Here is a 15,864-nt window from a genome sequence, read left to right on the forward strand (position 1 = left end):
GCCCATTTTTCTGTTGGATTGCTCATCTTATGTGAACAAACTCTTTTCTGTTAGTGTTATTGAACTTACATGTATTGTAAATTTATTTGTAATTTCTCTTCTGACACAGTACACATATGTGCTTATTTTTCCTCAAAATTTTTAATATTCTTTAGAGGAATTTTTGAAATGCACAAGTGTAGAAAAATACAATCCCTATTCATATTTCTACCACCCAGAATTAACATTTCTTTTTGTTTCCAGCTCTTAAAAAAAAAAACTTAAAGAAACAACAGGTAATATATTGCAAAAGATAGTCTTCTAGACTCCCATTCTTGGACATCATTTATCTCCCAGAGTGACAAAGTATGTTCTTTATTCTTCTAAACTATCTGTGTATTTTTGAATGCCCGCATATGTTTCTATAAGCAACATACTGCTTTCTGTATTTGAATTTTTTGTAAATAATAGCAAATTTTATATAATATTTAGACTTCCTTCTATTGCTGAACATTGTTTTTAAGTTTTATCCATGTAGATTGTATAAATTTAGCTCAAGCTGTTTAATTTTTATGCAGTCAGATTTAGTAGTCTTTTATGTCTTTTTTTATAATAGACTTTCTCTGTCAAAAATTTAAAATCCAATTATTTTGTTGTTGTTATTGGTTAACATTTAAAACTTTGAAATGGATCATTTGAAATTTACTTGAGGATTAAAAGTAATGCAGGTAGAGAATCAACACTATTTCTCTCCCCCCTACAAATACCCCCCAAAAAAAAAATGCTTGGCTAGTTTGCTTCTGCCTCACTCATTAATCAATAATGTGCTTATTGATTGAAACATTGCCTTTATCAAACAGAATATTCAGGTAATCTGGTGAATTTCTTTGCTTTTTCTATGCATTTTCCTATCCCTGTACTGTTTTTAAAGCAACCTTAGACCTACCATTATTACTCCCCAAATATTTTCCTTGATATTCCATTTATGCTTCAGTTAGCTTTAGAATTGTTTTATCATCTTTCTAAAACGAAATCATATTTTCATTACAATTTCACCAAATTTATGACAAATTAGGGGATTTTTCATACTTTTAATTTGTTCTCCAGGCACATATTCATTTATTCATAGGCACATATTCATTCTTTCATGCCCCTTCAGTAAAACTTTATAGCTTCCTTCATAAAAGTTTAGTAAATTTTTTCCAAAGCTCATGTCTAAAGTATTTTTATGGTAATTAGATCAAAGCTTACCTTTGATTGTATTTTCACATCTTCTACCTTGTTAGTATTTGTATATTGTATAACTTTATCAAATAACTGTTTTCAGTAGTTCTTAGTTGGTTATCATAGGTGATACAGGCTTATTTGTCATCCATACATCTCCTTTAGTAAAGTGGTATTCAAAGCAGTGGTTCTCATCTGGGGTGATTTTGCTTCCGTGGGACCACTTGCAAGGTCTCAAGACATTTCTGGTTGTCACTGTTAGGGATCTCATTGGCATCTACTGGTTGGAGATGGGGGAGGCTGCTAAACACCCCGCAGTGCACAAGATGGCCTCCCACCACGAAAGTACTATCCAACCCCAGGTGTCTGAATTACCACAGTGGAAAAAACCATGGTTCAGATGTTTTCTCTCTTTTTTACTGGATTGTTGGTCTTTATATTAGTAATTTATAAGAGTTCTTTCTGGGTTCTAGTTATAAATCCTTTCGGAATACATGTTTTGCAAATAATTTTTCCTAGCCCGTGGCTACTTTTTCATTTTCTTAACAGCCTCTTTTGAAGAGCAAAAGTTTTCAATTTTAATGAAATTTAATTTATTGATTTTTAAAATTTTACAATTCATGCTTTTTGTGTCTTATTTAAGAAATCTTTATCTAACCTAAGGTCACTAAAATGTGTTCTTAGATTTTCTTCAAGAAGTTTCATAGTTTTGCTCTTACATTTAGATTGGTAATTCACCTTGAGTTAATTTTTGTACGTGATGAGTTAAGGTGTGAGCTTGATAATTTTGCACATGGCTGTCCTGTGGTTCCAACAACCATTTGTTGAAAATTTTTCCTTCCCCCACTGAATTGCTTTGAAATCCTTTTGTAACTAACTGTTCATTATTAATGTGTGGGTCCGTCTCTGGACTTTGTATTCTGTCCCACTGATCTGTATGACTTCGTGTACCCCGATACCACAATGTCTTGGTTACTGTAGCTTTATGATGAGTCTTGGAATCAGGTAGTGTAAATCCTCTTACTTTAATCTTTTTTAACAATATCGAATCTTCTGGCCCGAGAACACAGTCCGCCTCCCCATTTGTTAAGGACTGATTTCTCCCAGCAATGGTCTATTGCTTTCAGTTTACAGCTCCTGTAATCTTTTGTCAAACTTATCACAGATCATTTCATATTTCTTGAAGGTATTTTTAATAACTAGATTTCTCAGGATTTGGTATTAGTGCTGTATTAGCTCACATCAAAAAATATAAGAACTATTTTTTTCTATCTACTCTGCTTCTTGAAGATTTAGGGGAATTAACAAATGGATCTTTCATACTCAAAATGTCTTATTCAAATGCTCCTCATCCATTTAAAATTGTAGGGGAAGAAAGACTTTTCCTCTACCCTCTTAGGTTCTGTGTCTGGGCCTGAGAATTAAACTGGCAAGAGACAGATTAACACGAGAAAAGCACAGAAATTTGATTTAATGTTAATATTTTTGTATATACATGGAAGCCTTCAGACAGGCCTGAGAGCTCATTTTAGAAAACAGCGATGAATTGCGGAGATGTGTCAAGACAAAGGAAAAAAGGGGTTTGGTCTACGAGGGGTAAGTTGTGGGAAAGTGACTAGAAAGCAGTGGAGGGAACTAGTGGGAGACAGGGCGACTTTGTTAGGTTTGGCCGTGCAGTTTCATCTTGCTGTCAACGCTGCGTCTCCAGTGATGAGCCTGTTCTCGCAGGGAGGGCACCTTCGTCATCGGAAATGTCATGCCTTGCTGTTCATTAGAAATGAGGTCAGAGAGTCCTTCCTGTATCTGCTGTTTCTCAGGTGCCTTCTGCTCAAAATCATCAATATTTCGATCGTGGCATATTTTGGGGTGACATACTGGTTCCCTTCAGGATGCAGCTCTCATCCATCTCTCTACGTGCAACATTCTGTAAATATTTATATTGAATATTTATATTGAATGTAGTTAAACGTCCTGTGAATTTAAGCTTGTTTCACTTCCTACATTTCACATATCTTGAGGGTTTTCTTTATAACACATAACATGATGCCTTATACACCTTACGTATGAGGCAAGGAACACAGTCACTAATGCTTCAGTGTTCAAGGATAGGTGTCCATAAGAAACCTTAAAATGTAATTATTTCTCTAAAGCAGGCAAATTTATATTTTAGGACAAATATGGCTCGTAATGCTCCTGGCCAGTTTAAAGATGGTCTGGCAAGTCACCGATGATTAATTATTGAATCGCTATTTCTCTAAGTACATGCCTGACACACATTTCCTTTGGGGAATTGTTAGAAGGAAATCGTGAGATAACCTCAAAATGAAAAATCCTAACGAGACTGTTAACATTCTTTTTCAACTAAGTATAAAGGTGCCTGGAGTTTATTTTCTAAGGCTTTAAATTTGTACCATGTGTGATGAAAAATAAAAGCTATGCATTTTTTTACTTTGCATAGCTGTGGTATATGCACTAAAACTGACCCATACAGTGAAGCTTTTGGTGTCTTTAAGACTGGAATGGATGTTGCTGCTAATAGGGTGACACCAGGACCCTACCAAAGAACAAAAGAAAAGGAACAAAAGGCTTCTATCTGGAGAAACTATCTTGACAAAGAAAAGCTATGCCCTTTTTAACACCCAGATAATAGAGCATTTTAACTAAGGACCAGAAAAGGAAGCCGATAGGCTAGCTGGCTAGACGAGCATGCGGAGAGCCCCGTGTTCACGCGGGGGGACCTCCTGCTGGACAGTCATCCACCTGCAGAGACGGACATGCCGAGTTGGGGCTGGGGTACAGGTGTGCGCGGTCTAGCTCTGGATGCGAGTATGCAGAAGGATCAGACACCATATTATTAAGATGTGTGCTGCCATCTTACAAATTTTCATACTGAGGAAATCAGCTGAAAAGGGAGATTGAGGGCAAGTTTAAGTAGGGAGGGGAAAGGGGTAGAAAGGTGGACTGGACTGTCTCCATAAGCACCCGTCTTTAGCACTTGCTGACAGAGCCACCCGCTTTCCTGCCAGCCAGACTGGACATCCCTGCCAGGAGTGAGCAGAGCCAGCACTTGACAGGGAAGCCTCAGGCGGCCTCAGCTGTGGTGCTCGCTGGGAAATTTTGGCCTCTAAGTGTGAACATGCTGATCGAGGTATCTGCTGTAGCAAAGGCCTGTGAGGGCTCTATCGAGCTTGGTTCCCGGGGAGGAAAATCGAATTTGGCCTGAGAACTCTAGGTCGTTGACATTAATAACAGGGGAAAGTAGCATGGTATTTCATATCTGAAAATTGATCTATTTATCAGAACTCCGATGTCTTTAGATAAAATGATTATTATTAGAGATGGTGCTTGGTATGCCTTTTATCTTTATGAAAATGGTCTCCACTTTCTGTGCATAATGTTATGTATTATTTTAAAGCATGCTCCAAATAATGACTTTAAAAACAAACTGTTTTACAATCATGCTGGTGACATTACAGTAATGGCTTCTATATTTACTTAGACTTTTTTCTTCTCAAAAAAGGAAACTCCTGTAGTGCTGTACTGGCCACGCTTTCCTGCCACCCTAGTGGCTGCTGTGCGAGGTGGAGGCAGGGAGCGAGGAAAATGAGCAACGGCTCCCCCCTCCCAGGCGACAGGTCACTCCGACGTCATTGTAGGATGGGCTGCAGACGGGCGATGGCCAGTGGAACACGACCTTTTGTGCATTGCTAGTACTTTGCTGGAGGATTATCAACAGTTGCTGGCTTGGGAGGGCTCATTGGAGCGTCTTTTCATAATAGTTTTAGTTAATAGATAATAGTTTTAAAGGTCACTTTTGGGTTTCATTCCTACATCACAAAACAAATATTTTGAGCCCATCTTCTTAAATGTTGTTTAGATCATTTCTCAAGGGCATTTGTATATTGACATTATATTTTACTTGATATTTTTCTGGCTGTTTTCAAATATTTATAAACTCCTCTCTTAATTTATTCTCATCTATTTAATGATTTGCCTAGGATTGTCTACCAGTCGTGGCTATTTTCCAGATTATTTGTAAAATAGAGAAACACTGACCCCTAAGAATCAATCATTTGTACATTTCGTTGAGAGAATTGATCACTTCTCTTGCTTGTGGAAGGCCCAAGCCAGTTTTTCATTCAAGACCAAAAAACCTTCATCCCAGCCATCCTCCAGCCGACCCCCAGCTCTCACAGCGGTCCACGGTGAAGCAAAGCTCCTCAGCCAGCCAGACCTAACAACAAAAGCACTTCTTTGCAAAACCTTAACAAAGGCCTGAGGAAATCACAGTCCCTTCCCCACCCCTCATCCCCCCCGCCCACACACACACACACACACACATGTAGGCTTACTTCATTCTCTCCTTCCTGATAGGGCCTTTTTCAACCCCTCAAAAATCTCAAGAATTTTAGTCAGGTATTCTGTTTGGGGTCTGATTTATGAACTCTTCCTTGTCTGGCCAGGTGCCGACCATATTCCACAATTCATAATCTGTCACCAGGAGTAATGGCCCATTTCCAAAGGTGAGGCATGACAGTTCTTTCTGCATGCGTCAGGTAAACAGATTGTGTGGCCGTCGGTGCTCTGTCTGAAGTGGCTGAAGAGCACATTAACCTTTCCGCACACCTCCATTTTCACTGTGGTTCTTTCCTTTTCTGCTCTTCATTTTTCTTCGTAAAGGGCCAACCTGATGAATAACACTGCATCCCGTCACTAGTGAGCAGATTGCTCAAAACCCATAGAAGGTGAGTGGGCTGCGGTACCCAGGAAACATCACGGCATCTCCGCCCTCAGACCTTCATTGTAAGAAGTTTTGCAGGACACACACATTTTGCAGATCTGCACAGTGCTGCGCCTGAGTGAGCAATCCTGCAGCGTGCGCGCAGAACTCTTAGGGACGTAGGCCTCGTGCTAAGTGCCTTATTTACCACAGTGAAAAAGGAAGAAAAAGGGGGAGAAAGTCACTGGAATTAAAAGGAGAATGTGTTTCTTTTGCTTCCTTTTTGTACAACGCTTGATAGTAAGTACTAGGTCCTATTTTGTTGCGTTTGTGTGTACTTTGGGGTTATTCATGCAGAAATATAAAATTCGTTTTTCAAAGTCGGGACAGGGCTGCAGGAGGCCTTCAGAAAATTTGGCCTGGTGTCGGGCAGTCCAGCCAGCTAGGCGGAGGCACAGCTCCTTCGCAGGCGATCTTGAGAGATGAGGAGATGGGCACGGATAAACCATCAGGCACTGCACGCCGCCCAGATGTTCCAATCAGTCTTAGGACGATGGACGTTTTAAAGGTTGGTCTAAGGTTACCAGAGTCAACTATCTGCATCGCGTGCATGTGTGTGTGTGTGCATGTGTGCGTGCGTGAGTGTATCTTTCTACGTGTACAAGAAACAATTGGAGTGAAAGTCAAGTTTCAGAGCTTTAAGAAGAAACTGAGTGAATTAAAAATAAAAGGAGGGGCGTAGAATTCATTCCAGGAACGTGGTAACCAAGGAAACCAAGCTGAGGTAGTCTGATCGCTGATGGAGATTACCAGTCACCAAAGATTGTTGGGTGTGGGGAGAAATTTGCATTTATTTTATTTTGTTTAAATAATGAACCGTAGTTGTTTGAAGAAGGAAAGGAAATCGTGAGGGATAGACTAATGCTATGTGAAATGGAGGGGTTAATTTTTAGAAGAACGGCCTAGATCAGTCATTTTCTCACTTCGGTGTGTCTCGTTAAAATGCAGATTCTGATTCTGTAGGTCAGGGGTGAGGCCTGGGATTCTACTTTTCTAACAGGGACCCAGGTGATGCTCGTGTGGCCCTGAGGGTGCTTAGAATCAGGCTGGGGGACCAAGTCCCCACATCCAACACCGATCATAACTGTTGTAGCACCTAGTATGTAGAATGTAGTGTAGTGTACACAAGGAAGCACTAGCAGGATACTTTCCAATAAAATACAATTTAAAACTCAAATTTTAAGGCTGCCTTGTATCAGGGCGATGACTCATTAAGCAGGATGTATGGTTTTGGCCATTTAGTTCATGTGAATGATACACTTACAAATTTAAAAAGACTATTAGATCTCAAATAATTAAGAAAATACTACGGCCATGCCATCCTGAACAAGCCCGATCCCGTCTGATCTCAGAAGCTAAGCAAGGTAGGGCCTGGTTAGGACGTGGATGGGAGACCACCTAGGAAGACCAGGTGCTGTAGGCATTTAAAATAAAAAATAAAAAAATAAGGGATTGTAAGCTGACAAGTTCCTTGCAATCTGTGAGGTCAACCAAGGGTTTCCTCACCTGAAAAATAAATTAATTCATTAAATAATTTAATTAAATTTAAAATCAAATAATTAAAATGTAAATGAACAGCAAAGAAAATATGAGTCAAGGGCTATTATTACAGTTTGTTTCAAAAATGCTCCTCTTTATATTTCTAACATTTTAATATAGACATGGTCAGAACTATACGCTGATGCACACGGTAAGGAAAATAAGGTTTGTCACTATCCGCACATTCGTCCATCCCTTTAGAAAACCGGAACGTGCGTGCTGGCTCAGCATTTTGACCTTTGGATTACCAGGGAAAGGAAAGAAGCCGTGCGGCTCCGCTCTCCGCCGGTTCTGCTTTCCTCCGTATTCTGTGGCACCTGTTGGATGTTGCTTTCATTTAGAGGTAGAGAGTAACTCCTATGTTTTAAAGATAACTTGAGAGTGACCTGATGAGGAAGTTACATGTCTCCTAATGAAATAGGAACATGAAAAGATGATAAATATATTAACTAGTTTTTTCTCCATAGATCCTTGGACCTACTAAACACAATGTTATAAAAGGTTTTGTGCTTATCACAGCCTATATTTGATCTTTTTCAAGTTTTTGACAGTGAAGCAGAAGGCCTTATTCTCTACATTACTTTCACTTAAGACAAAATAGATTATTATTATTTTATAATATTTGTTATAGACGGGGGTTAAATATTACTAATAGAATTATGAAAGTTCTCTGTACACTTCCTTACAACCTCCTGTAAATCCACAATTATTTCAAAATAGTCTTTTTCTAATCGAAGGAAAAATATGCAGAATTAAACTGTGACATATATGCATATAAGCTGGGATGGTTAAATGGAGTTGAAGTGTCCCAAGATTCTTTTATTCTTCAGAGTAAGGAGCAAGGACTGAAGGGTGTCAGGCTTCGTTGGCATCAGCACGCGGCTCATTCGTATGGCTCAATACTATTCCCCCGTCTGGATGCTCGTTATTTTATCCATTTATCACTTCATGGAAATCGGGGTTGTTTTCCCTTTTTGCCCATCACGAATAATGTTGCCGTGAACATTATGTATGAGCTTTTACGTCTCCGGGCGTTTCAGTCCTCCAGTGCACCCCTGGGATGGCCTTGTTGGGGCGTATGGCAACACCAGCTTTTTGAGGAACCACCGAGCTGTTTTTCCTATTGCCTGCACCATTCGCATCCCACCAATGGTGTATGAGGGTCCCATTACCCTCACCAACACTGAACGTTCCTTTCCTTTTTTCATGCTGCCATCCTGGTGGGTGTGAATTGGAATCATTATGGTTTGCTTCGCATTTCCCTAATGACCGATGATGTTGAGCATCTTTTCATGCGCTTATTGGCCAATCGTATGTCTTCTTTGGAGAAATAACTTTTCAAATCCTTTGCCTTTTTAAAAGTTATGTTGTCTTTTTATTGTCGAGTTACTAATATTCTTTATATATTCTGGATACTAGACTTTTATCAGAAATATGATTTAGAAATACCCTCTTTTTCTGTGGGTTATCTTTTCATGTTCTTGAGACTGTCCTTCGAAACATAAGTTTTTAATTTTGATCAAGTTTATCTGTTTTACATTGGTTGCTTGTGCTTTTCTATTCTTTTATAAAGCTATTTTAATTGGAATAAGATGCCGTTTTTATTTTAAATTCCTGTTGTCTCTCAGTTACCCATAATTTAGATAGCCTTTAGAGAGCTATAATTTAGATAGGAACCTCATTAAGATGATATATTAGTTTCCTGTGTCTTCTATAACCAATTGCCACAAATTTAGTGGCTTAAAACAACACAAATTTATTATCCTACAATTCCATACTTTAGAAATCCGAAATGGGTTCAGAAGTTCCTACTGGGCTAAAATCAAGGTGGCGGCTGCCCTGGGTTTCTTTCTAGAGGCTTTAGGAAAGAACCGATTCTTTGGCCTTTCCAGCTTCCAGGGGCCGCCCACGTCGCGTGGTGGTCTTGTTCTCTCCCTCCGTCTGGGAAGCCAGGAATGCGGGGCCGAGTCTCACTCACTGCACCACTCTGACCTCCTCTTCTGCCTCCTTTTTCTACTTTTAAGGGACCCATCTGATTACATTGGGCTCACCTTGACAATGCACGATAATCTCAAGTTCAGCTCATTAGAAAACTTAATCCATCTTCCACCTTAATTCCTCATTTTCCGTGTAGCATGCGTATTCACGGGTGCCGGGAACTGGGGAGACAGACATCCTTGGGCAGCTGCTCTCCCATGTGCCCAGATGGCCTGACTGCTGACCTGTTCTGCCAAAGCTGGGGCCGCAGTTCACCTGTTGCCGGCTAACGAAATTGCAAGTACTCAGGCAGAAGCTGACTGTAAATAAGGTGGGTCTTGTTTCTGCAACAGTCTTGGCTTTGGCACACAGGTCATCGGGCAGAAATCTTAGTAGATGTGCAAATTGTTGATTCTTAATGAGCCTATTTTATAATCTCTAAACCGGAGTTTCTGTTCTTGTAATCCCGGAGGAAAGCAGCTCAGAAATGTGGAATTATAGATAGTAACCTTAAAACTGGCTTTCTAGAAAGGGGTTATGTGGACTTTGGAGTTAACATGGACCTGGGACCAGGTTTCAGCTCACCTGCTTTGCTAGATAAGTCCCCTGGAATTCAACTAGATTTTTATGAAGAGGTATAAAATCTTGCATTTGTGTGGAAGCATAACTCACATATCTCTAAAGGGCAGACTGATATTTCTAAAATGAGAACAATCAGTCCTTAAAGTTTCTAAAGTAGTTTAAAGACACTTGGTCAGACTGTTTACCAGATGGCGTGCCTACAGGAACACACGTTAACACATGCGTTTTAAAGAGAATTTGTTGGTGTGATGCTTGGGATGAAAGGGTTCTCGCTGCCCGATGCTGTTGGAGGATACCACTAAGGCTGAGAGTGGAGAGGCTGACTTGTTTACTGCTAAATTTCCTCTCCTGCCCACAGTTTCTTGCCTACGTAAGCTAGTGCCTCATTAAGACAGACGGGAAAAAGACTCATATCCAAAGATAAACAGAACAGCATATGGGCGCTCCCAGCGATGTACATAAAATCTGAACGCTACTCTGTGTGTGTGCATCAAGGTGTCTTTTACCTTGGATATCTGGATCGTAAAAACTGAGGTGATTATCAAAGAGGGCAGGAAGCAATTTAGGAAGTGTCTTGTCCCCCTATGACAAAAGCTTTGCAGCTAAGCGTAGTAGTTTATGTGATGAATTGCAGCTGTCGGTGTCCAGAGCACTTGCTGGGATACGTTTCTAACTTTGCATGTTGCATTCACGCATTCTCGTGTATAAACTTCTACTGAAAACACCCAGCACGTTTCTGGAGGTCGTCCCTCAACCGTGGCAACCCAGTCTAGGTACGGTTAAGCAAAAGTAATAGTGATAATAACAGGTTATTAATGTTTCCTTTTTTCCCCAAAGTCGTAAGGATCTAATATAGAAAACTTGTTAGAGAGAGAAACCATTATTTTAAAGAGTTTAGGTTTCCAAGAAAGAAAACAGAATGTCATAAAAGTGGAAAAATTAATTCCAAAACATAGGAAAATACAGACATACTAACAAAAAGCACGGAAGGCAGTGGGAAGCCAAGTTTGTTAAACCAGGAGCTACACATCGCCGATACAGGCAGTGGGAAGGGCCCAGAAATCCGCAGGTCGAGTTCTGTCCGGGGTGGTTCCGCGCCTCGTGGAGCAGGGGAAGAGTGAGAGGATAATCTGCGTCCAGATAAGAACCGGCAAACTTCGATTCTGATCATCCATTTGCCACCGTCTCCATTAGCTGTGGGCACAGAGATGCTGTGTTTCATGTTGCCTCGAAACTCAGTAGTGTGAAACCACAATTACTTATATTGCTCATGAAGCCGCAGCCCAGATGAGGTTTAGCTCATCTGAAACGCCTCGTTACACAGCAGCTGGTGTGGCACTGCTCTGCCTCCGACATGGGTCCGTGGGACATCTGGACGACCGTGTTCCTCATGTCTCTTTGGACCATCAGCTGGCGTATTCTCCTCAAGGCTGTGGCCGACACTGCAGACGGCAAGCGGAAACGACAGCCTGGGCTCTGGCCCGGCACGCTGTCCTCTCTGTCCACATACAGAGTCACGTGGCCAAGCCCACACCAAGGGGCTTAGAAGTACACTCGACTGCCCGTGGAAATGCCTGCAAAATGGTGCCAAATTTTGTATCCAGCAAAGCCTCTGGCGTAGATAATAAGACAAGATAGGTAAATTTATAATGTCTTTAAGTGAAATTTTGAAAAACACCATTTTTAAATAACACGCATCAGAAATCTTAACCTAAGAAACAGAGTATAGCTCTCGGCTTTAAAATCTCCATTTCCTATTTTTTCTACTAAAAAAAAAATGACCAAGTTACAGATACCTCTTCACTATTTTTATTCCTTTGGAATTTTTTTCTCAGTTGTCACTTATAGCTGCAGATACTTTAAAATATTTGTTAGAGGAATGAATGAAGTTGTCTCAGCCAGAAGAACTGAGTCCAGTGCTTTGCTGATCAAGAGGTCCCAGGCGAAGCCATTAACACTAGACATTCTCAAGGCACCATTTTCCCACATGGGCAGTTAAATTCATCAACATAAATAGTTCACTGCTTTTGGAAAAATAACTTAAAGCCTGGGTATTGCCAGCAAAGAACTAGTAGTTACCTAAGTGGAGAAACAGCATAATGTAAGTTCAATGGAAAGAATTTCCGTTCCTACTTCAGTATGCTCTACGATATTTGTCAAATATTCCTACAATATTGCTTTCATCCAGTCATTCCTTTAAAAAAAAAAAATGCAGTGGTTCCTTTTGTGTAATATTCTAGAATTCAAATCTTTCTTGATCTAGGCCCATCAATCCCCTGTCTTGAAAGAACCATAAATATTAGTGGTGGCATTTGACTGTATGTTGCGGATATTACTTAAGTGGGGAAAAGCTTACGGAGCTGTTGCTGGACCATCTCTTCTCCCTGTGTTTAGACATCAAGAATACATTATTTTTTCACAGAAAGCAGAGTAAGTGGTACATTGTAAATAATATTTGCTTTAAGATGAGTAGTAGTCGTTAGGGAAAGACTAGAACAGCAAAGGCAGGAAAAATATTGTGGATATTAAATATGGTATAGTCAGCCATATAGAGAAACCTGAGTAGGCCACAGTGTCTTGTCCTAAACTTTGGTACCAATTCTCAAATTCAAAAGCAGATTCATATATTCAGAAAGGGTTGCATTCTCATCTAGAATGTCAGGAAGGTTGGACAGGATAAAAGACTGTAACTTCTCGTATTTATGATTATCGCACTTGAAGGTGGGATGATTAATGATTCTTTAAATTAAATGCCACTAATTTGGAATGTGTGATTATCTAACAAACCTTTTATTATCTAAAAAGAAGATATGCATAGCAGGGTAAACAATGGGTCATTTAAACTATTTGGATAAACAAATCGTTCTAAAGAATTTTAGGATACATCTACTTTCTCAAATTAATTCATTTATAATTATTCAGATTCATTATACCTTTCTGCAACCCCATCAACCACAAATTAGTATTAATTTATTTTTGTTTATAATCTGAAATCATACTCTTAACTATTTCGTATCTTCAGGACTGCGTAATTAAGAATATTTTGCGTGAGTCTCAGGACTGGGATGAACTGTGGCCTGTGCACGTGGCCCGTTTGGAGCTCTCTGTCTTGACTCATTGGACTCCTCTGTCTGAGCCGATCTGGTTGGACTAAGTAGACTTTTCGAGATAATTTAAATCATCTTGTGTACATGAGCAAATTTGTTTAAAAGTTTCTGACAGTGATACTAAAATAACAGGTCGGCTCACTTTTCCTCCACATTAAAGGTCTTAAAAAATAAAAACTTAGATGAAATGTGGCTTGGAAAATGACGTAGGGTTGGTTGTTTTGTTATGAGCTTGCATTATTTTGTGATTATTTTTAATGTTCTTTTAGTGCTCTTTTAGATAAGCCTACAACTTAAACAGGATAATCAAGCCTCGAGGTGGTAACTGCTAACTTTTGGGTCTCTCTCATGGCTAGTAGTCACTACTCACCAGTACTACTAATTCCTGAGGCCCCGGGGACTGTGCTTGGCCTGCACCCTCACTGGCTCAGGAATTCCCCAGAACTGCAGAAGATAAACAGCCAACCCCCTTGTAAGCTTGTCCAGAAAGAAAGGCCTCGGAAGGGTATTTCTGCTGCTGCTTGTTGCAGGCGCTGCGCATGGGCAGGCGACCTTCGTTTCTTCTCTGCTTATGGCTCTGATGACTCGTAATCAGTGGAGAGAGTGGGAAATTCCGCAGAGCAGTATCTAGACTCAGGGGACAGTCCCCCTCGGGGGCAGGGAGGTGACAGCAGGTAACTTACTGATCACGGGCCCTGAAGGAGAAGTTAACGCTCTGGGGGAATGTTTTTCCTGACCACCACCAAGAAAGAGGAGAGAGAGTTCCAGAACGGGCATCTAGCCTACAGCTTAAGTCATAGTGGTGACCTTTTCTTTTTCGGTTTGAGTCAAGTACCTTTTCTTAGAGATAATATATCAAATTAAGATGAGGTAAGAGGAGTGATGTGGATTCAGTTCTGCTCTTATCTGCGTTCGGTTAGATTAGTGTTTGCAAGGGAGGGCGGTGGAACTTGCTGTCATCCTTACCCTCAGACTAATAAAATCTCATCTCTGAGGTTAAGGGGTATACAGTTTAGAGGGAGAGAAAAGATGTACACATAAAAAGATATGAAAATATAAATAATGCAGAGTTGCATATATAAAATATTTTTCAAGAGGATCAGTGTTTCAGCATATACTCAGTGTCTTAGTCCATTTGGGCTGCTGTCACCGAATGCATAGACTGAGTGGCTTATAAACAACTTTCTCACAGTTCTAGAGACTGGTCCAAGTCAGGCTGCCGGCAGATTCAGTGTCTGGCGAGGCCCTGCTTCCTGGATCACAGACCACAGGCTTCTGGCTGTGTCCTCACGGAGCAGAAGGGGTGACGGAGCTCTCCGGAGTCTTCTTTTAGGGGCAGTGATCCCATTCACGAGGGCTGCACCCTCATGACCTAGAGGCCACACCTCCTGACCCCATCGCCTTGGGGTTAAGCTCTCACATATGAATTCTGGGGAGTGCAGACAGTCAGCCCATGACGCTCCAGGTCTCGCACAGAACTTTGTGTTAGGGGCAGCAAGGACATTTCTTCCCCACCCTACATGAGCCGAACACAAAGAAAATAGGCAAAATGTAAGACACGATTCTCCCATAATCCCCTGATTCAAAGATAACTGCTGTCAGTACTTGGGGTTTATTCCAGTCTTTTGCTGTTGTCGCTGGATTTCTTAAATAGAAAAGAAACCTATATTTAAGCTCTTGTAGCTTAAGGTTGTGTTAGGTTGTTGGCTTTTCTTGTGTTTTGTTGTTGTTTTTAAGCAGCATATTTACTTAACAGATATTCATTGTGCATCTGCTCTGTGCAGACCTTGTGTCATTGTCACAGGTGCTGAGGACCTGGGGTGAGTCTGGTCCTCAGGAAGCTAAAACTCTAGGAGACAGCCTGATGGCTGATACTGAGCTACTAGTTTACTCGGACCCTGGAGACTGTCACCAATTCAGCTTTTCCTATCCGGTATGTTTGTTTAACTCAAATGAGGCTTTTCGTTTTCTAGTCAAACATCCTGCATTGCTTTTGTTTTTGATACGACAGCTTTAGTAAGATATAATTCACATCCCATAAAATTCACCCTTTTCAAGTGTGTAATCCTCCATTGCTTTTGGCTGATAACTTTCCAGGGTCTTTGTGAACGTGTTCTTTAGCGTCTCTCTCCCAGCATTTGCTACCTGCAGATCAGAGTGGCCTGACTGGCTTTATTCCTAGACGGAGAAACAGAGTTGCATGGGACAGTTCCAGGGACAGAATCTTGCGTCATTCAGTGCCCTCCCAGAGAGCCAGCAATCGGAACTCTTCGGGAGAGGCAGGCAGCATCTCCGAGTCCATCTGTCTGTATAACTCCTCGGCCTGCACTTCCCCGTGCTGTTCTTGACGATAAACAAACATGAAACTGTTACGCAGGCGGGTGGCTGGGCGTCCCCGCCAGTGCTCTGAGGCCCGTCCACAGCTCCAGCATCCCCCCCATACCTTGCGCTCAGGTGTCTTTGTCCAGCACCTGAGACCATTTCTGTGATGGAGAACGTGAAAACCGGGTCACAGTTGGGGAGTCGATGGTGAATCATCTCCAGGCAGAAAGCAACTTTTTTTCCTTTGCTCCAAACAGCTTTAAAACCCCTCTTTGTTGCTGACTTTGGCACTCTTCGGTTTTACGCTCTTCCAGATCTTTAGCTATTCTGTTTCCCCATCTTTTAAAGTGTTCA

The 15,864-nt window shown here is 40.9% G+C and overlaps 1 protein-coding gene and 1 pseudogene across 11 annotated transcripts in view; both read left to right on the forward strand.

Annotated features, from left to right (window-relative positions):
• The window catches only part of TPK1 (thiamin pyrophosphokinase 1), a 278,577-nt gene that overhangs the window by 241,221 nt on the left and 21,492 nt on the right, over positions 1 to 15,864 (forward strand). The window contains exon 8 of one of the 11 annotated variants that reach the window (XM_039861317.1): positions 5,884 to 5,909. The exons of the other annotated variants lie outside the window; for them this stretch is intronic. Coding sequence (XP_039717251.1) covers positions 5,884 to 5,894 — 11 coding nt within the window. The 3' untranslated portion in view covers positions 5,895 to 5,909. Of the gene's footprint in view, positions 1 to 5,883; positions 5,910 to 15,864 lie in introns of those variants that run through there. 11 annotated transcript variants of the gene reach the window in all.
• LOC120601585 (uncharacterized) lies at positions 7,288 to 7,406 on the forward strand (annotated as a pseudogene).

The sequence above is a fragment of the Pteropus medius genome, unplaced genomic scaffold (genome assembly GCF_902729225.1).
Source record: "Pteropus medius unplaced genomic scaffold, Ma_sr-lr_union100, whole genome shotgun sequence".
NCBI classification, from domain to species: domain Eukaryota; kingdom Metazoa; phylum Chordata; class Mammalia; order Chiroptera; family Pteropodidae; genus Pteropus; species Pteropus medius.